Genomic DNA, 23,704 nt, shown 5'->3' with positions numbered 1-23,704 from the left:
CTGTAATTATACCCTCCAACACCATCAATAGATATAGAGGGCATATACAGTTAATCACAAAAATAAGTATACAGAAATACTGACGATTGGTTTTATTTAAAAAAACATATTATTTTTTCAAAAAACAAGAAAATAACACATTTATTTATTAAAAACAATTATGATAATTATTATTCACTACTTTTTTTCGGATTATTTTGGTTATTTGAGTTCTCATTTAAGCTAAAGTTAAAAAGGTGGAAAATTTACGTCACAAAAGTAAGTATACAGATCATTTCAGTATATATTTGGTTTAATGATATTAACAAAATTTATGAAAATTTTACTTGTATTAATATAATTACTTTTTAATAAAATATTTTTATTTTAATGAGTTTTCTAAGTTGTTTAATATTTTCAATGGAACTCTTCTTGGTGGTTTAACAACTGGCACTGCATTTTCCATTAATTTAATTTTATGTTGTCCTGGGAACGTACCTATTCCAGTAAAAACATCTGAATTATTTTTTATAAATTGTTCCTTTGTGAAATTTTCATTTTGATCTGAATCTACTGTATTTACTTTCCTAACTATTTCCAAATTTTCAATTGCCTCAGCACCCAAGATAGAATATAAATTTTCGTTAAGAATAATAAATTTTTCAATACTCATCTTATTGTTATAGTAGCATTTAAGGAAACATTCACCTTTCGGCTTTATTTGTTGACCACCGTAGGCTTTGAGTACCATAGATGTCGGGCTAATTTTATTATCGGATTTCAACGTTTGAAAAACATTATATGGAAGAATATTAACATCACTTCCAGTATCCAATTTCACTTCAATAAAACTTGTCTCAATCTTTAACTTGTGTAACCACTTATTATTTTTCTTATCTGAAATCATATTTACATAAAAAATATCATTATCAGTATCTAGATTATCAATAAATGATATAGATTTGTCGTTACAACAATTTGCAAAATGATTCATTTTATTACATTTTAAAAATTTTTTTCCAAAAGCTGTACATTGCTTTGGCTTATGATGTTTATTACATCTTTTGCATAAAAATGAATCAAATTGTTTATTCCCTAAAAATTCATGATTTCTACTAAATTTGTTTTTAAAATTATTCTCTCCTTTATTTTTATTAATTTGATGCACAACTCCTCCGAAAGCCCCATCAGAAATTTCTCCACCACTTTTCATTTGTATGGCTTTTGTTTGACCTTCCGATATTTCAGCCGCTCTACATATTTCAATAGCATTCTCAAAATCAACATCTTTCTCCAGCAACTTTTCTTGTAACCGTTTGTTGTTTATGCCGAGAACAATACGATCTCTCATTAATGATGTTTGTTGTTCTCCAAAATCACATGATTTACTCAATCTTTTTATATCTACCAAAAAATTGTCAAACGGTTCACCATCTTTTTGGTTTCTTGAAAAAAATAAAAACCTTTCATACACTATACGTTTCTCTGGAACGCAAAAATTTTCAAATGCGGCTAAAACTTCTTGATACTTCTTCTTGTTTTCAGAACTCAAGTTAAAGGTTTGGAACAATTCTAAACCATCTTCACCAACAGCATTAAGTAGAACGGCAACTTTTCTTTGATCAGGTTCACCCGACAAATCTGCTGCTTCCAAAAAAATTTCAAAATTTTGCTTAAATTTTCTCCAGTTTTCTGCCACATTTCCTTCTATAATAAGACTGCTAACTGGCTTAACAAAATCCATTTTTATGTGTTTTCTTTCAACGTTAGTTTCTGCTTCTTCAAATTCTTCCTCGTCTGAATCCACGCGGTCTGTTTCTTCTTTTAATTCTTTTACTTTTTTTCTAGTTAACATTTGTTAAATACCGTCGGCTGCGCCATGTAATGTTTCTTTTCAGAAATCTCTTTATTCACTGACTTTATTTCTTTACAATTCATTTCTTATTCCTTATTACTAATTCTATATTTATTACTATGTTCTTTTATGATACTTGTACATGTTCATTATTAAGGCTTTTAACAGAAAGCTTTAATATAATGTTACATACACAATAACTTGGAAAAAATCTACTTTTAGTTCCGAAATCTTGAAATTTGGGCCGATTGGCTCCGGAATTAATTAGTAGAACAGTTTTTCATTGAACCCTCCAAATGATGCATTGGAAATAGAATTTTTAACTTTTGAAAAGAGTTGTTATTTCGAAATTAATGTTATATGCATGGATTTGGCCATTTTGAACACAGTACGTTCTTACACCCCCGAAATTTAACTCCGATTTCTTAAGACTTACAACATAAACTTTAAAATTTGGATAATTCTATATATTTTCTTTAATTTAAACAGGTTTTCCAAATACTCCGATTTCCAAAGCATACAATAATGCTACCAATCATATCTTGATATACTCGATACAATAACCATGTTTTATGGATTGGACATTTTATTTGTTCTAGCAACAAATTAAGATGTATCCGTCTTCAAAATTGTTCAATTCGTATTCATACCACCAATTGAGCCTGATTTAATATAAAAATCTTACTATTTTGGACAATAATCAATTTCAGAACCGATATGTAGTGTAAGTTATTGACATGGTCACCATTTGACGATTATTGGTAGTATTTAGGAGTGTGTAATGGATGATTGGAACCAAAAAACTTGTTTTAATTAATGGATACTAGTGCAAGTATTATTAATATCGCATTTTAAGATATAAATTTTAGGAAATCGCCGTTAAATATCGAATATGAACGCTATACTATGTTAAAAACGGCAATGTTCCGCAATGGATTGTAATTATTGTAAAGAAACAATTACTTTAAAAGTTAAAATATCGTCTTCTAATGCATCATAATGAACAAACGAGGGATATTATTGAATACCCGATACAAAACTCCGGGGGTTTAATGTTCTTAAATAGGCAAAAATGCTCCTATAAATAATATTCAGATCAATTACCAAAAATTTCAATTTTTCGGAACAAAAAGTGAATTTTTTCCATGTTATAGTGTACAGAATATTTTATTATAAAATAAATATTATAAAATTATATTGTAGAAATTACAAACGGAATGACAAACTTATATGTATATAACCTTCTCACGAAGGTGAAAGGTATAAAAACTGACATTACTAACTCTAATGTAAATATTTAATGACTACTTTTAATACAATAACTATAAAAATACTGACATTAAACAAGAATGGCTACTTTTAATACAATAACGATAAAAATACTGATATTAAACAAGAAAACGTAACAAACTTCTTTGTCAGTAATAGGTATTAATGGAGCTGGGTACCTTTACTAAAATCTTAATTACTTAAATATCTGCAGTTTTTTTTTTCTTGAATATTAAAGAAGACAAATGCCAACATTATAAGATGCATTCCATTAAATATCAAAAACAGCTTTTTTTTTTTCTTAAAAATAAAAAAGATACTAAAAAACTAACTGTTTAACAAAACCTGTATAAATTCCCAAGTACCTAAAATAGGTAGAGTCTTTCGTTTTAAAATATTAATGTTAGAAATATTTTCTTATTTAAATTAAATTTTAAAAGTCCTTAAATTTACGTTTTTTTATACCCTTCATCTTCGTGAAAAGGGTATATATAAGTTTGTTATTCTGTTCATAATTTTTTTTTCAATAATTTATTTGCAATCAATCTATTTTATAATAATAAGCAAATTTTGGTGAATAAGTACCCAGTAAAAATTGGAGCTTACGTGCAATCAGGTTTGTAAGAGAACGAAGCTATTTTCTCCCTTACAAACCTGCTTCGATAAGGCATGATTTGTATATAGCGAATTCCCACTTGGAAGCATTACTTTTTAAAAAATGAAGCGTGTTTTCACTCATTACATTCAGCTGTGAGTAACAGCTATAAATAAGTACTTATTTCATGTTTCTATGGCAGTACTTCTTTCATTGTTTACAAAAAGCTCTTCCCTAATGCTTTTCCAGAAGACGTGAATTCATAGCTGATGTGAAGCTATTACAGTATTGCTTATATGAAACCCTTTCTTCATGGGATTCTACACTCAATGGTATTTCTGAATGTATACTATTTAAAATATGTAAAATGGCTGATATGCTTGCCGCAGATGGGCGATATTTTATATACCATTCCCTTATATTTTCTCTTAATGTCCCATTTTTATCATCAGCTATTACATCTACTTCTGAATTCTCAAAATTAAAAACAATTTCGATATTTGGAATTTCTTCGGAACTATTTTCTGTTGCCTTCAAGAGATTAAATAAATTTTTATTTACCTCTTTTATTTTTAATTTATTAAATTTATTATTTAACAACAACAGAACTAACTATTTCAAAAAGAAAAAACAAAACTCCGTTAACTTTTCTACAAATCAAAACATAAGCACAAAACGACACAAACTGTACATGGACAAAAGCAGAAGTATTAAAAAACAGAAACAAGAAAAAGCAAATAATTGAAAATATTTCGTTCAAAAAATTATTTAAATTCTGTTCATACACTATAATCACTGTGACCATTTTGGCATTTTTGCAGCTAGATTTAGCATTTTTTATTTTGATTTAGCTGTAAAATTTTAATTTAGCATTTGGCATTTTATTTAGCATTTTTATAAAATATTTTTATCATTTTTTAGCTTTTTTTGCAATTTTAGTTTATAAACAAAAAAAGACAACTTTTTGCAAAAAAGATTTATATTGGAAATAGGTTTAACCGGAAAAAATCAGAATTAAATGTCTACCCAAACACAAGCAACAAGAAATATGAGAAATGTAATAATTTACACTGTAATTCCAAATAATGCAAAAAGATTCATGAAGATAAATAACTTAGAATTACGCCAATACAAGTGAATACTTTAAAATGTTGTATTCTAAAATATTTTTCTGGAACCCAATGCTTTTTTAAATTCGAGCTGATAGAAATAATTCAAGATATTTCATATATTTTTACAAATACGTTCAGTACGCTATTTTACAAACTAATACTTTTTGTTTGCTCACGGAATGAAACATATAATTTTGGAAAAGGCTATGTATGACGGTTAATTAACAAATTTTATTTTTTCCCATACGAAATAAAGAGGTTTTAATTTTTCTCATCCATCAGGAGTTTTTGTTAATTTATTCAAAATAAGTATTGAAAAAAATCAATAATATATAATTAAGACTTTCTCATCCTACTTTCTGTTCTTTTTATTTTTACCAAATTTTTAGTAATTTTGTTGTCACGTTTTTTTTTTTTTTTTAATTAAAAAAAAAACATAAATTTCGAAAATATTATTGACAATTTATTCCAGAATTACAAACTTACGGATTTGAATATATCTCTCAATTCATTTCATACATTCTCATATATATTTTTTTCGAAAAAATCTTGGAAGTATGAGTTATAAACCTGACATCTATTCACCGAGATTTAAAATTATTTCAACGGAATTTTTGTGACATGAAAACCATTTTTAAAGTGTTTTGAGGAAGACAAATAAAATTGTTCATATAAAAAAAGTAAAACTAGAAATATTATACTTTTCCTTCCGAAAACACATATAGGTTTTATACCATGAGCAACTAGTGTAATTAATAGAGTTTTAATGTAATTTTTGCATTCAGAAATATTTTAAAGTTTACATATTGCTAAATTTACAAAAATTTTGAAATAATTTTTAGCATTTCTGTTTATCATAATACCACGGAACTTAATTTTTTACCCTACTCCACTATACTACGTTTGAGTATACTAATCGGTTAAGAATCATTTTCTGAATCGATTAAGCCATGTAAGTCTGACCGTCTAGTAGAGGTTGAAATTTTCAAAACAAATATTTATTTATTACGAAAAATAAATCAAATTTTATACTCATATGGTCAACCACGGCAGAATATACTTTCTTACTTGTTATAAATTACAATGAATTTCAGTTACAAATTAATATGAATTGTTCATAAAAACACTTAAAAAATTTTAGCTTTTTTTTTTTTGGCATTTTAATCAATTTAGCATTTTTTCTAGCATTATTTTGGATGGGATTTAGCCGCAACATTTTTTGAGACCTGGTCACACTGACTATAATAAACACACACTTTAATAAATTTAAAAAGAAGATATTTCTTCCATTGAAAATGTATTAATTAATTAAAATCACTTTATAGATTTATATTTATAATAAAAATCTTTTTATACCCTCCACCACCATCAGTGGTCATAGAGGGTATATATAACTTTGTCATTCCGTGTGTAACACCAAGAAATATTCATCTGAGACCCAACAAAGTATATATATTCTGGGTCCTTATGAAATTCTGAGTCGATTTAGCTATGTCCGTCTGTCTGTCCGTCCGACCGTCAGTCGGTCTGTCTGTCTGTCTGTGTAAAACACGCTCACGTTAAAACGAAGCAATATAATTTAACCAAATTCAAAATATTCACTATTATCCGGTACAGTTTGGTATTGAAAATGAGCAAAATCGGTTCACATCGGGAAAAGTTATGAATCAAAATTTAAAACAACTCCGAAAAAATAAGCATTTTTTACACATTCTGATGTAATTTTCTCGAAAACTATGCAAGATAATTTCATGAAAGTCATCATTCACTCGTTTTTACACAAGATCTTGATTCCTGCTGAAAATTGTTAGAATCGGTCCATAATTTCATATACCTCCCATACAAAAGTACATATTCCCGGAAAATGAGTTTTTTGTTAATAACTTCCGTTAGAATGTTGATATCTTCACAAAATTTTACAAATTAAAATCTTATGTCAATAGAATTCATTGGGAGAAAACATTTTTTGGATCGGTCCATAATTGGACATAGCTCCCATACAAGGTCCCCCCCGAAAATCACTTAAACGCGCATAACTCATTACTAAATTAAGATATCCATATAAAATTTGGAATGAGTATTGTTCATATGCACAAAAATATTACTGTGAAAGTTTTTTCCGATCGGTCCATAATTGGTCATAACTCCCATACAGGGTCCCCTCCCGAAAATCACTTAAAAGCACATAACTCATTACTAAATTAAGATATCCATATAAAATTTGGTACAAGTATTGCTCTCATATACAGAAATATTTTTATGCATTTTTTTCCGATCGGTCCATAATTGGTCATAGCTCCCATACAAGGTCCCCTCCCGAAAATCACTTAAACACACATAACTTATTACTAAATCAAGATATCCATATAAAATTTGGTATAATTATTGCTTACTAGGGTGATCGACTCGATTTTTCAACCGGTTTTAAAACCGATTTTTTCTGCTTTACCAGTGTCGGTTGTTTCTTAATGTTGATTTTTCGAATATCGAATAACCCGGTTTTTTCACTTTTTAAAAACCGGTTTCGAATACTTTTATTTGCTTTGTATTCAAAGATTATTTAAATTAAATTTTTAAGTAAATAATAATACAGCCCGCCTAAATTTTAAAAATATTCGAGTCGATGAGCTAGCGTATATTTTTCTAAAGCTCCTTTGGTTAAACTTTTTTGATTTTCCTAATTAATTAAAAAAAATTTATTTGTAAAATTGATAACTATTTGATAAAATTTTATCAATCTTAAGATTATATTCCAATTACAATAATTAATTTACGGCTGAAATTTTATGGAAGTGTTGGAATGCCTATGCAAATTTCCTAAACAGGGCTTTTAAAATAAGCTAGGATTACATAGTACCTTATGTTTAACAGAAGTGTCCCACTTTTTTCCTAATTTTTTTTATATTAAAGAAATAATGTAAATCAGACGACTAGATCTAAAGTTATACTCTTTTAAACTGTTAAAAATCATTTCGGGCCATGTTTTATTAATCAAATTTAAACATAAACATTAAGTTTTTCAAATTAAAATATATTTTTTTATTTATAATGAAAAACCGGTTAACCGGTTTTTTCTGAATTTGAAAAATATCAACCGGTTTTTTTTAAATGTCAACTATTCGAACTATTCGAAAACCGGTTTTTGGAAAATGTCGAATAATCGATCACCCTATTGCTTACATATACAGAAATATTACTATGAAAGTTTTTTCCGATCGGTTCATAATTGGTCATAGCTCCCATACAAGGTCCCCTCCCGAAAATCACTTAAACATACATAACTCATTACTAAATTAAAATATCCATATAAAGTTTGGTACAAGTATAGCTCTCGCATACAGATATATTACTATGACGTTTTTTTTCCATACAAGGTCCCTCCCGAAAATCACTTAAATGCACAATATTCATTGCCAAATAATGATATAGATACAGAATTTTGAAATTTTGTCTTTATATACATAATTGGTCCTAGGTCCTTTTACGAAAATCTCTTAAACGCACATTACTCATTACCAAATAAAGCTATTGATACAAAATTTGGCACAAATATTAGTTTGGTATACAAAAATTCTATTTCAAGATTTTTTCATGATCGGTCTATAACATGGTTGCGGTCGGTCCCATGCAAGTGTCCCTTCAGAAAATCACTTGAACACACATTACTTATTACTAAATTACGATATAGATACAAAATTTGACTGAAATATAGTTTTTATGTTCAGAAATTTTGCTTAAAGAATATTTTACGATCGGTCTATAATTGGTCATATCTCCCATACTAGGTCCTGCCCCTAAAAACAATTTGTGTAGAACAAAATTATATATATGTATTTTGAAAATCCTTAATTCATTCACACACATGCATACATGCACATTATTAAATATCGTTAAAGCATATCTAAGGGCGCTATACAAATATAAAAGAAAATGGGGTTTGTAATGTTCAACAAATCTTGGAATTGTAACAGATTTTAGCTGTTTAAATCTTGGTGTTTTTCTATTTAAGACATGAGAAAAAATATTAGATCAATTAAAAAACTATTAATATAAAAGTAGCTGGTGGAGGGTATTTAAGATTCGGCTCAGCCGAATATAGCACTCTAACTTGTTATATTTTCTAAGAATATTTTTTACACTTTTATTCACGTCTTATCTAAACAAATGCAACTCGATGACTAAACATTTTATATTATGTAATTTAAAATGTTTTTTTTTTTTGTCGGAAAAGACTCGGTAAAACTGCCGATGTCAATAGTCTTTGCAGTACAACCTGCTTCCTTGTAAGGGACAAGAGTAAGCTTAAATATTATTTAAATACTTCACTTACAACCTGCTTCTCTGTAAGGGATAGTAGTAAGCTCTTAATTTTTTTCAGCATACATTGTAGAATTACTCCTATCATTGGTATTCCCTTATTTCCTGCTTCTCAGTTAGGCTTAATAGTAAGCGAATACAGCTGCAGTTAGTTCCCTTTTTAGCTTCCTAAAGTCTAAAATTTTTTTACTGGGTATATAAATGACATTAATTTTAAACCCCAATGAGTTAAAAAATACATATCTTAAGAAACATATAAGTTAAATTACTTAGTAAAGTTTATATTTAAAGAAAAATATCTAATATTTACATATTTATACAGTCACTGACTATTTTCTAAAAGGTAGGTCTAGTACGTGGTACCGTTTAACTCTATTGACTTCATCACTATCGTCTAGTAAGTTAATCGCTAGAATTCTAAGAGTTTTCGATTCAATGTATGTATGTATGTATGTATGTATGTATGTATGTATGTATGTATGTATGTATGTATGTATGTATGTATGTATGTATGTTGTATGTATGTATGTATGTATGTATGTATGTATGTATGTATGTATGTATGTATGTATGTATGTAGTATGTATGTATGTATGTTATGTATGTAGTATGTATGTATGGTATGTATGTATGTATGTATGTATGTATGTATGTATGTATGTATGTATGTATGTATGTATGTATGTATGTATGTAGTAGTATGTCTGTATGTAGGTATGTATGTATGTATTATGTATGTATGTATGTTGTATGTATGTATGTATGTTATGTATGTATGTATGTATGTATGTATGTATGTATGTATGTATGTATGTATGTATGTAGTATGTATGTATGTATGTATGTATGTATGTAGTATGTATGTATGTATGTATGTATGTATGTATGTATGTTGTATGTATGTATGTATGTATGTATGTATGTATGTATGTATGTATGTATGTATGTTATGTATGTATGTATGTATGTATGTATGTATGTATGTATGTATGTATGTATGTAAGTATGTATGTATGTTTTTTTTCCGAGGTAAAAATCATCAAAAGATGATGTCAGCATAATTCTTATTATGTTATCTGGCCTAACGCTACATTGTACTTGGTCTTCTAGAGTTGCCTCTTTCATTTCGGAATCTTGCACATATAAAGAAAACATGCTGTGCATCTTCTATATTAACACAGTGAGGACAGAATGGATTCAGGTCACGTTTGAAACGATACAGGTATGATTTAAAACACCCGTGTCCACTTAACATTTGAGTAATATAAAAATTTAAATCACCGTGGCGTCTACCGATCCAGTCCTTAATGCATGGGATTAACCGGTACGTCCACCTTCCCTTGTTTGATGTTGACCAGCGTATCTGCCAGTTGTCAATACTTATACCTCTCGAACATTTGACCTGTATTTATATTATTCATGAAATAATGCCTCTGCTAGGCGAGCTTGAAGGTCTATTGGTATTAATCCCAGCAATAACAAAAGCTGCGTCATCAGACACAGTGCGAAATGCTGAACATACACGTAAGGCCACGAGCCTGTATACTGATGTAATAAGTTTTGCATAAGATGAAAATCTCAGTGAATCTGCCCATATTGAGGATGCATATAGGATAGTACTTTTCACTGCCTCGGATAGCATTTTTATTTGTAGATACTTTTGTCCTCTCGTATTCGGCATTATTCTAGATAGCGCCAGACTCGTGCTTGAAGCTTTTGAGCTTATATACTGTATGTGTTTTTTAAACGAGAGACGATGGTCAATGATATTTAAGATAGGGCTTTGTCTCTATGCAACATGATCCAATGTTGAGCCTCAACGTTTCTATTGTTCACCGACTACTTATTAGGACGGCTTCAGTCTTATGATCCGCCAAAGTTAATCACACTGAAAAGAGCCATGATCGCACAATTTGTATACTAGCGTTGCAAAAAATTTCAGCTTCCTCTAACTGTTTTGCCTCACAAATCAACGCTATGTCATCCGCAAAGCCAACGATAGAAACTCGTTCCACAACAACGGTCCAAGGACTGATCCCTGCGGAACACCCATTGTTACTTTATATTCTTTTATTCCTCTATCTGTATCATAAACCAGGATTCTGTTACGGAAATAATCCCTAATAATGGCCAATAAATATGGTGGATATTCAATCTACGTAGAGTGTTAACAATAACTTCCCAATTGGTTGTATTAAAAGCATTTTTAATATCACGAGTAACAACTACACAATACTCTTTTGCGCCTTTTTTCCAACACTTTCCCTCTATAGCTTTAGAGGCAGTTTCTACGACGACATTAATGTCATCTACTGTGGATTTACCTCTCCTATAACCAAATTGGTTATCCGAGAGGCCTCCAACTGATTGAATGCAGCTTCCCAGTCTTTGACAGATGATGCTTTCCAGAAGTTTTCCGCTTGCATCAATCATGCAGAGTGGTCAATAGGAAGACGGTTCGTCTAGGTGCTTCCCATGCTTTGGTAAGAGAACCAGTTTCTGTTTTTTCCACATTGCGGGAACTGTTCCTCGTCCCAAACACGCATTTATCAGAGACGTAAATTGATCTGGACAACACTTTGATCTGGACAACACTCTTTTAATACCAGGTTTGGAATGCAGTGCAGTCCTGGGGCTTTTTTGTCTTTAAATTTGAGAATTGATTCCTCGATTTCCGCATTTGTCACAGGGGGATAGCTATATACATCCACATTGACGTTCCGATCCCAGGTAGATGGTTTTCCTGAGGGGAATAGATGTTCTACAATACCTTTCAGTATCGATTCCTGTGATGGTGCTGCTGAATTTAAACATTTAAGCTTCTTAGTTACCAGCTTGTATGCAAGTCCCCATGGGTTATTTTGTAGATCATCAGAGATTTCATTGAAACATTTCCTCTTGCTTCTGCGTATGGCTAGCTTGAGCAATTTTCCTTTTGCCTTAAATGTTTGGTGACAGTTTTCGTGTTCAGCTCTACCTCTTGTTCGCGTATACTGTCGCCTAGCACGCACACACTCTGAACGCAGTAGGGCTATCTCTTTATTCCACCAATAGACCGGCCGCTTAGTTGGAATATTTTTTCCTTTTCACTATTGACGCATCGCATGCTCGGGAGATTTCTTTCACAAATTGTTTAGCCATTTCTTCGGGTGAGCCCTGGAGTTTTCTTTTTGCCTTAAATGTTTGGTCACAGTTTTCGTTTTCAGCTCTACCTCTTGTTCGCGTATACTGTCGCCTAGCATGCACACACTCTGAACGCAGTAGGGCTATCTCTTCATTCCACCTATAGACCGGCCGCTTAGTTGGAATATTTTTCCTTTTCACCATTGACGCATCGCATGCTCGGGAGATTTCTTTCACAAATTGTTTAGACATTTCTTCGGGTGAGCCCTGGAGTTCCAGGTTTTCTATACAGGTTTGGAACACATCTTTATCGAATGTATTAACTTTCCATCCTAATAACATAGATGTTTTCTTATTGACAAATGGCAGTGGTGACTCTGGCTTTATGTCAATAATTATAGCCCAGTGATCGCTGTGGGTGTATTGGCTAGACAGACGCCAGTTTACCCGCCCTGCAATACTGCTGCTAGCGAAGGTTATATCAATGATTGATCCTCTATCTCCTCTGTTAAAAGTTTGCTCATTCCCTGTGTTCATCAGCACAATGTCGAGCACAGAGAAAGCTTCCAATAAAATCCTTCCTTTTTCATTTGTGAGAGAACATCCCCAATCAATAGTCCAGGCATTAAAATCACCTGCAATTAGTACAGGGTTTCTGGAGATTGCATCTGAGACAATTTCAATAATAGTTTCAAATTCTCCTATAGAGTACCGCGGCGGAATATAGCAGCTATAAAGATGAATTCCTAAAACTAAAACTCGTGTAAATCCACACACAGATGTCAAGGACTTCTGGAGCATTATATTGTTGACCGACCAGATGGCTGAGGATTTTGAGCTGTCTGAGACCCAACTGGGAGATTCAATGTTACGATATTGCGCACTTAGAACTGCGATGTCAACACTTAAATCTCGAACGCTTTGTGTAAGCAGCTGTTGGGCGGCTTGGCAATGGTTGAGATTTAGTTGTAAAATTCTCACTTTTCAGACTTAAGAGACTGAAGCACTTTCTGGTAATATGGGCAAACTACACAACCATTTGCATGATCACTCTTTGTGTTCCTAGCTTCATTACTGCAGAGCAGACACACAGGCTTTCCCGTACATGTTCCAATTTTGTGACCGGTTTCACTACAACGTAGGCATTTTCCAGTATAATCATACTGGCTTTTGCAATTGAGAACAGTACGACCAAAATCTAGGCATTTAAAACATCTTTTGGGGGAGAGTTTTTCACGTACTCGACACCGAACCCACCCTATTTGGATTTTAGCAATTTCCAGTAGTCGATTTGCTAGACCTGCATTTAGGGAAATCGTGGCCGTTTGGGTATCTCCATAAGCTTTCCTTAGTGACTTTATTGCAGAAAGCTGCAAGGTTTTAAACTCTTCTGATAGGTTTACCAATTTATTTATTTATAAGTCAATGGATTAAATCCTTACAGACTTTTATAATAATATACAAATAGTTAACAATTACATAAATGAATTATTTAAAAATTAATTATGTTATTTTTAATTACATTAGTATTAGAACAGAAATCGATGATATGAAAAAGATTATTATAGTCACAGCATAATCTCCTTAACGCATCAGCTTGGGCATAATTAGTTCTAGCATTTCTGATATAACGTGGCTTAAAATGACGAGACGATCGTAGAGGAATGTTAAAAGTAACATTATTTACAAGAAATTCTGAACAGACTTCGCCATTAATTATATTAATCATAAATAATACATTAAGCATAGTTCTTCTACTGTGCAGTGTAGGTAGTTTTATTAATTTAAGTCAGTCAGTGTAGGATGGTAGGTTCACATCAGGACTCCAAGGCAGACCACGTAAACAGAAATGCATCAAGTACATCTTGTTTATCAGTGTTTCTATATTATTAGTTTGTCCCACTGCAATATTCTTTTAATACCCACCATCAAAAAAGATGGGGGGTATATTGATTTTGTTATTCCGTGTGTAACACATCGAAATATTGTTCACAGACCCCATAAAGTATATATATTCTGGGACCTCGTAAGATGCTAAGACGATCTAGCTATGTCCGTCAGTCTGTCCGTCTGTCTGTTGTTGGCACGATAGCGTCCACAAAAATAGCGATATTTAGATGAAATTTTCCCAAAATATTTTTTATTGATCAGAAATGTTTGGTATTGAAAATGGGCAAAATCGGTCAACGATTTCACATAGCCCCCATACAAATGTACCCCCGGAATATTGTGTAAAAAGCTTCAAACATTCACAAATTCGTTGTTTTTGAAGCAAATGCCACAAAATTTCGCATAAGCCAGTTTTTTGACTTCCCAAATAAAATTCTGAATTATTGTGGACATAGGACCACAAAAAGACCCCTCATATAAGGTCCCCTTTTTAAAATTACTAAAATGTTGATTACTGGCTTAAACATAAGAATATACATACACATAGGTTTCATGCAATCCAATATCCCTCCACCAAACTATATGTGGATCGGTCCATAATTGACCCTACCCCCCATATAAGGTCCCCTTCAGAAGATGACTTTAACGCTCATTATTGGCGTAAAAATACGAGTATATCGATGAAATTTGACATAAGTAAGCTTTATATGGGTGCAAATCTCTCCACCAAATTTTATGTGGATCGGTCCATAATTGAGCCTACCACCCATATACGGTCCCCTCCATAAAATTACTTTAACGCTCTTTACTGGTTTAAAAATGCGAATATAGCGATGAAATTTCACAGAAGTAAGTCCTATGTGAGCCAAAATCTTTCTACTACATTTTAGGAGGATCGGTCCATAATTGGCCCTACCCCCCATATAAGGTCCCCTTTTGAAAATTACTATAATGCTGATTACTGGCTTAAACATACGAATTTAGCGATGAAATTTGACACGCATAGGTTTCATGCAAGCCAATATCTCACCACCATAATTGACCCTACCCCCCATATAAGGTCCCCTTCAGAAAATGACTTTAACGCTCATTATTGGCGTAAAAATAAGAGTATATCGATGAAATTTGACGTAAGTAAGTTTTATACGAGTACAAATCTATCCACCAAATTTTTTGTTGATCGGTCCATAATTGACCCTACCCCCATATAAGGTCCCCTCCATAAAATTACTTTAACGCTCATTACTGGCTTAAAAATACGAGTATAGCGATGAAATTTTACAGAAGTAAGTTTTATATGAGCCAAAATTTCTCTACCAAATTGTATGTGCATCGGTCCACAATTGGCCCTACCCGCCCATATAAGGTCCCCCACAGAAAATTACTTTATCGCTTATTATTGGCGTAAATATACGAGTATTGAGAAGAAATTTGACATAAGTAAGTATCTTAGGAGCCAAAACCGTTCCAGCAAATTTTATGTGCATCGGTCCATAATTGACCCTACCCCCCATATAAGGTCCCCTTAAGAAAATGACTTTAAGGCTCATTATTTGCGTAAAAATACCACTATGGCGATGAAATTTGATACGAGTGCAAATCTCTCCACCAAATTTCTTGTTGATCGGTCCATAATTGATCCTAGTCTCTATTTAAAGCCCCCTCCATAAAATTACTTTAACGCTCATTACTGGCTTAAAAATGCGAGTATAGCGATTCACAGGAATAAGTTTTATATGAGCCAAAATCTCTCTACCAAATTTTATGTGGATCGGTCCATAATTGGCCCTACCCGCCCATATAAAGTACACTTCTGAAAATGTCTTTAACGCTCATTATTGGAGTAAAAATACGAGTATAGCGAAGAAATTTGACCTAAATATGTATCTTTCACACCAAATTGTATGTGGATCGGGCCTTAAATGACCCTATCCCCCATATAAGGTCCCCAACAGAAAATTACTTTAACGCTCATTACTGGCCTAAAAAACAACTAAAGCGATGAAATTCGATATATTTTTGTATGAGCTAACATCTCTCTACAAAATTTTGTGGGGATCGGTCATAATTGACCCCACCTTTCATTTAAGGTCCCCATCAGAAAGTCACTTAAACATCACCCCATTAATGGACCTCTTTAAAATATTACCCTGATGTTCTATGTAGATATAGATGTATGTAGATCGTTGTACAGTCGCGTTAAGATGTATGTATGTATGTATGTATGTATGTATGTATGTATGTAGTATGTATGTATGTATGTATGTATGTATGTCTGTATGTATGTATGTCTGTATGTATGTATGTATGGTATGTATGTAATGTATGTATGTATGTATGTATTGTTATGTTGATGTATGTATGTATGTATGTATGTATGTATGTATGTATGTTAGTTTGTAGTGTATGTATGTATGTATGTATGTATGTATGTATGTATGTATGTATGTATGTATGTATGATGTAGGTATGTATGTATGTATGTATGTATGTATGTATGTATGTATGTATGTATGTATGTATGTATGTATGTATGTATGTATGTATGTATGTAGTATGTATGTATGTATGTATGATGTATGTATGTAGTATGTATGTATGTATGTATGTATGTTGTATGTATGTATGTATGTATGTATGTATGTATGATGTATGTATGTATGTATGTATGTATGTATTGTATGTATGTATGTATGTATGTATGTATGTATGGTATGTATGTATGTATGTATGATGTATGTATGTATGTATGATGTATGTATGTATGTATGTATGTATGTATGTATGATGTATGTATGTATGTATGTATGTATGTATGTATGTATGTATGTATGTATGTATGTATGATGTATGTATGTATGTATGTATGTATGTATGTATGTATGTATGTATGTATGTATGTATGTATGTAGGTATGTATGTATGTATGTATGTATGTACGTATGTACGTATGTACGTACGTATGTATGTATGTATGTATGTATGTATGTATGTATGTATGTATGTATGTATGTATGTATGTATGTATGTATGTATGTATGTATGTATGTATGTATGTATGTATGTATGTATGTATGTATGTATGTATGTATGTAGTATGTATGTATGTATGTATGTATGTATGTAGTATGTATTGTATGTATGTAGGTAGTATGTATGTATGTATGTATGTATGTATGTATGTATGTAGTATGTATGTATGTATGTATGTATGTATGTATGTATGTATGTATGTATGTATGTATGTATGTATGTGTATGTATGTATGTATGTATGTAGGTATGTATGTATGTATGTATGTATGTATGGATGTATGTATTTGTATGTAGGCATGTATGTATGTATGTAGGTATGTATGTATGTATGTATGTAGTATGATGTATGTATGTATGTAGTATGTATGTATGTATGTATGTATGTATGTATGTATGTATGTATGTATGTATGTATGTATGTATGTATGTAGTATGTATGTATGTATGTATGTATGTATGTATGTATGTATGTATGTATGTATGTATGTATGTATGTATGTATGTATGTATGTATGTATGTATGTATGTATGTATGTATGTATGTATGTATGTATGTATGTATGTATGTATGTATGTATGTATGTATGTATGTATGTATGTATGTATGTATGTATGTATGTATGTATGTATGTATGTATGTATGTATGTATGTATGTATGATGTATGTATGTATGTATGTATGTATGTATGTATGTATGTATGTATGTATGTATGTATGTATGTATGTATGTATGTATGTATGTATGTATGTATGTATGTATGTATGTATGTATGTATGTATGTATGTATGTATGTATGTATGTATGTATGTATGTATGTATGTATGTATGTATGTATGTATGTATGTATGTATGTATGTATGTATGTATGTATGTATGTATGTATGTATGTATGTATGTATGTATGTATGTATGTATGTATATGTATGTACGTACGTACGTATGTATGTATGTATGTATGTATGTATGTATGTATGTATGTATGTATGTATGTATGTATGTATGTATGTATGTATATATATATATATATGTATGTAGATATGCTTTCAAAGTATCGGAGTTATGACAAAAATTAAAAAAAAATAGTTTTTCTCAATTTTAGGATATGGAGATGTATATGGTTTTAAAATGTGTTTTTTGGAGAATTTAAAAAAAAAATTGTTGAAGTTATTTAAAAAATTTAATATAAAAATATATAGTTGTTTTACGGAACAGGTTTGTTTTTTTTTTTGGTGTTCATATCAAATATTTGCTAAAAAAATTAATCAGCTGGTGTTTATAAGTGTTGCTAATATTTGTTACAAAAAATGAGGGATTTTTAATAAAACCGTGATAAATAACAACAAGTTAGAGAACCATATTCGGCTGAGCCGAATCTTAAATATCCTCCACTAGCTTCTTTTATATTAATAACACTAGCTTTACTCAGTGTGCTTTGCTACCCTAAAAGCAGTATAAATAAAAAACCCACTTAACGATTTTGAAGATTCTAACTGCAATAGTTCTCTAGATTTACAATATGTTACATATTAGAGATACCAAGCAAATTACTGAAAGTTCACCAATTTCTATCTATCTATGAAAAATTTGAATAATATAATAGCTTCCAAGATATACGAAATTTTGTATTTAATTCATTTATGTGGTGCCAAGCCCCCAATTGAAAGCTCGCCCGCCACAGTGGGGCAGAATGGAAATTTTTTGGAAATAAATCTGGCATTTCTAAACGGCTGATCCGATCGGGATAAAATTTGGCGTGAGCGTAGCCAAGGAGTATTCGAGTTTAAGTTTTGAAGATGAACCCTGCAGATGCCCCAGGGACGGCGCTGTGGCGGCTCAAAGTAGGGTACCTACGACATGTAAAATTTTTTAACTCGTGCCATTTTTTTGTTTTTCACCCAAATACAAAGATTTTTATATTTTCTGAAAGCGCTCGACGAGATCTTGAAAAAACATGCTTGGACATACTACTTATCTCTTATAATATCCGAGTTATAGGCATTTAAAAATTTAGTGATACAAAATTTACCATACCTTGGTCCGCCTTTTTTTGAATACCGGGCGTAATTTTGGACCAAATAGACTCAATTTTTTTTTGTTAGTTAGAAAACAAAATTTCCAATAATATACAAAAAATTTCAGATCAATATCATTTACAGATCCAAAAAAAAAAGTTTTTTAATTTAAAAATTCAAAAAATTTTAGATTTTTGCCGTTTTTTTTGCCGAAAATTTGTCTTAACTCTTTTATTAATAAAATAAAATTTTTATTAAGAACATATAACAATTTTATAGTTTTCTAAAAGGTGTCTTTACGCAGAACGCTTTGGTGTAAAAAACTTGTCCTATTTTTTGAAAATGTTGCCACTGCGTCCTTCTGAATATGACCTATTTTTTTATCAAAACTTCAACTTTGGGCGACATTTTCTAAAATCCCAAAGCTGGGATCAGAAAACTGAAAGCAGTTTTGGAAACCTCAATATGTTTTCTATTTTCTCCAAAAGTATTTTCCCAGCCCTGAAAGAAATGTGGACCCTATGGGTAAAAAAGTTAAAAATCCCATTTTTGGGATTTTCATACCTATTTTTGGGAATTGCGGGATGCCCTTTGACGTTTTCAATTTTTTTTTGCATCTTCTTATTTGAAATGACAAATTTAACAAGCGTTGAAAATTTCATTGAGTTTTGTTCATAAATAAAGATTTTGTCATATATTACATATTTGTTTAATTTCTAAAACTATGATTTATATCAAAATTTTAATAGGGTCGCAGATAGCTACAACAATTTAGTCCATATTTATCCCTTAATATCATTTTTTAGTTAGATATGGAAATTCTCGACCCTTTACAAAAAATTTCAAGCCAATATCTCAATTACATTCAAAAATATGTTCATTTAATTTCATCTTTTTCATATTTTAGTATTAAGTATGAGAGAACATATTTAAATCTTATATTTACCTGTTTTCTATTTGTTTGCTTATCCTTATAATTGAAATTTATAACTATTTTTTACCTAAATTTTTTCGACAGATCATTTCGTTCTGCTTCGCTTATGATCATGTAGGTAAAAATATAGAGGTAATGATAATTTCGATTCATTCACTAATAAGAAATATCAATGACTGAATTACAGGTTATAGTAATATAGTCCTAAATTTTAATAGGTAGACAATTCGTAATTTTTTACTTTGGAATACCTGTATCGGAAATGACAAGAATTGGTATATAAGTAAACTTCTCAGATTTTAAGTACCATATCTATTGCTGTTAATGATGTGGAAGCTTGTATTGATATATCATCTTTGCTCGAAAACACAGCATCAAGAATTGTGTCAGACTTTTCAGAAGACCAACTAAGGAAAATTCATAACTGTGATGTTGTCTTAATGTGTAAGTGTGGATGTGACGGTTTATCAGCACTTCCAGAATACAAACAAGCTTGTGGAAGTCGGACATTAGCAGACTACAAAAGTGTATTTATGTCATCATTAGTGCCATTACGAACAATGATTGATGGAAAGGTCAGAAATGCCATAACAGAAACTTCTTCCTTCTGGAGATGCTCAATATGTAATGAGAAAAAGTCGAAATTCTCAAATATAAACAAAAGCAGAAGTATTAATGAAGAAGTCCTGTCTTTCGGAATTTCACCACTTCATGCCAGAATACGATTTTTGGATTACTTTTTACACATAGCATACGACCTCAAATATAGAAGTGTGCCAGAGAATCTTACTAAATCAACAAAATATAATGAAGAATTGAAAGAACTGAGAGCTGCGGAAAAAAGCAGAATCCAAGAAGAATTTAAAGTTCAGATGGGATTAAACATCGACAAACCACTTCCAAGTTGCGGTAGTACAAATGACGGTAATACGGCGAGAAGGTTTTTTCGTGATTTTAAAATTACTTCAAAAATAACTGGAATCGACAAGGAGTTGCTTCGAAGAGTTAACACTATTTTAATGGCACTGAATAGTAAACATAAAATTAATGGAAATCGATTTGGGGAATATATATCTGAAATTTCTAAATTACTTGTATCTCTGTATCCATGGAGGGAACTAACACCAACAGTACACAAAGTATTGTGTCATGGTCAAATAATAATTGAATCGAATATTCTTCCACTTGGAGAGTTAACAGAAGAAGCCCAGGAAGCGAGGAATCGAGATTTTAAGCATGTTCAACTATTCAGCTCAAGAAAATGCTCCAGGCAATCACAGAATGAAGATATTTTTAATAGTTTACTTCTATCTTCTGATCCTGTTCTTTCAACTATGCGAAAAAGATGGATTTGTTATGAAACTCTATCATCTCAAAACAAGGAAGATTTAAAGGACTTATATTACCTTCTGGATATGTATACCGATATGACAGATTATTTTATAGAAAATAAGTAGTGTTAGGAATTAACTATATAAGTAGGTTGTAAGAATTAATTGTATTATGTTTAAGATAAACAGTTCAAATAAAATAGCTATTATACTAACTGATGATATTGTATTAAATTGTGTTTTATGTTTCGGTGGGCGGGAAAGGTGGTTTGTGTGGGGTGATTTAGGTGTTGTTGTGCGTGGCTCATAATAAAATTATAGTTTTTTTATTGTATATACAATGTTATAGTCTTTAATAAAATAATTAACTAAATAATTTTTAAAAATTGTCCAAATATTTTATTCAACACCAAATGTATGTTCTGTCATACTTAATACTAAAATATGAAAAAGATAAAATTAAAGGACACAGGTTTAAATGAACATATTTTTGAATGTAATTGAGATATTGGCTTGAAATTTTTTGTAAAGGGTCGAGAATTTCCATATCTAACTAAAATATGATATTAAGGGATAAATATGGACTAAATTGTTGTAGCTATCTGCGACCCTATTAAAAATTTTGATATAAATCATAGTTTTAGAAATTAAACAAATATGTAATATATGACAAAATCTTTATTTGTGAACAAAACTCAATGAAATTTTCAACGCTTGTTAAATTTGTCATTTCAAATAAGAAAATGCAAAAAAAAAATTGAAAAGGTCAAAGGGCATCCCGCAATTCCCAAAAATAGGAATAAAAATCCCAAAAATGGGATTTTTTACTTTTTTGCCCATAGGGTCCACATTTCTTTCAGGGCTGGGAAAATACTTTTGGAGAAAATAGAAAACATATTGAGGTTTCCAAAACTGCTTTCAGTTTTCTGATCCCAGCTTTGGGATTTTAGAACATGACGCCCAAAGTTGAAGTTTTGATAAAAAATAGGTCATATTCGGAAGGACGCAGTGGCAACATTTTCAAAAAATAGGACAAGTTTTTTACGCCAAAGCGTTCTGCGTAAAGACACCTTTTAGAAAACTATAAAATTGTTATATGTTCTTAAAGAAAATTTTATTTTATTAATAAAAGAGTTAAGACACATTTTTGGCAAAAAAAACGTCAAAAATCTAAAATTTTTTGAATTTTTAAATTAAAAAACGTATATTTTTGGATCTTAAATGATATTGATCTGAAATTTTTTGTATATTATTGTAAATTTTGTTTTCTAACTAACAAGAAAAAATTGGGTCCATTTGGTCCAAAATTACGCCCGGTATTCAAAAAAAGGCGGACCAAGGTATGGTAAATTTTGTATCACTAAATTTTTAAATGCCTATAACTCGAGTATTATAAGAGATAAGTAGTATGTCCAAGCATGTTTTTTCAAGATCTCGTCGAGCGCTTTTAGAAAATATAATAAAATCTTTGTATTTGGGTGAAAAACAAAAAAATGGCACGAGTTAAAAAATTTTACATGTCGTAGGTACCCTACTTTGAGCCGCCACAGCGCCGTCCCTGGGGCATCTGCAGGGTTCATCTTCAAAACTTAAACTCGAATACTCCTTGGCTACGCTCACGCCAAATTTTATCCCGATCGGATCAGCCGTTTAGAAATGCCAGATTTATTTCCAAAAAATTTCCATTCTGCCCCACTGTGGCCCGTTATTCTCTAAATGTTCACATGAATGTCAGAGTTTTTTATGTAAAATTTTAAGATTCTAGCTCTAATAGTTTCTCAGATATACAATTTTTCTATTTCATTCATGTGGGGGCTTCAAGCTACCCAGATGAAAGTCCGATCTTTTTCCTCCAAAATATTTAGATGATTATTGAAGTAATTTCTGCAAAATTTGAAGAATCTACTTCTATTAGTTTCCCAGATAAACGAAATTTTTTATTTAAGTCATATGGGAGTTGTCAAGTTTCCCATTGAAAGTCCGCCCATTATACACTAATTGTTCAGATGAATGTCAAAGTTCTTCAAGTAAAATTTGAAGATTCTAGCTCTAATAGTTTCTCAGATATACGAATTTTTTATTTAATTCATATGGGGGCTCCAAGCCCTCCCAGATGGAAGTCCGATCTTTTTCATCCAAAATGTTCAGACGAATATTTAAGTTCATAGTGCAAAAGTTGAAGAATTTAGTTCTATTAGTTTCCCAGATAAACGAATTTTTGCATTTAATTAATATGGGAGGTGCCACTCC

The 23,704-nt window shown here is 31.1% G+C and overlaps 1 protein-coding gene across 1 annotated transcript; it reads right to left on the bottom strand.

Annotated features, from left to right (window-relative positions):
• Positions 1-361: 361 nt before the first annotated feature.
• Positions 362-1,834, bottom strand: LOC119604894. The gene is made up of 2 exons (XM_037957793.1): positions 1,186-1,834; positions 362-876 (listed from the first exon to the last, which is right to left on the bottom strand). Exons 1-2 carry the CDS (start codon positions 1,832-1,834, stop codon positions 362-364), a joined length of 1,164 nt encoding a protein of 387 aa, XP_037813721.1.
• Between the last annotated feature and the right edge of the window lie 21,870 nt (positions 1,835-23,704).

The sequence above is a fragment of the Lucilia sericata genome, unplaced genomic scaffold, assembly GCF_015586225.1.
Source record: "Lucilia sericata isolate MDLA Ls3-8-SP2 unplaced genomic scaffold, ASM1558622v1 Contig000440F_arrow, whole genome shotgun sequence".
In the NCBI taxonomy this organism is placed as follows: Eukaryota; Metazoa; Arthropoda; class Insecta; order Diptera; family Calliphoridae; genus Lucilia; species Lucilia sericata.
This window is presented reverse-complemented; position numbering and strand designations above follow the sequence as displayed.

Excerpts from the sequence above, each read along its gene's own strand:
- LOC119604894 (XM_037957793.1), bottom strand. The coding sequence starts at position 1,834 with ATGTTAACTAGAAAAAAAGTAAAAGAATTAAAAGAAGAAACAGACCGC. Across the intron at positions 877-1,185 it reads AAAAGCCATACAAATGAAAA|ATAAGAAAAATAATAAGTGG; the intron begins GTGGTGGAGAAA and ends ATATGATTTCAG.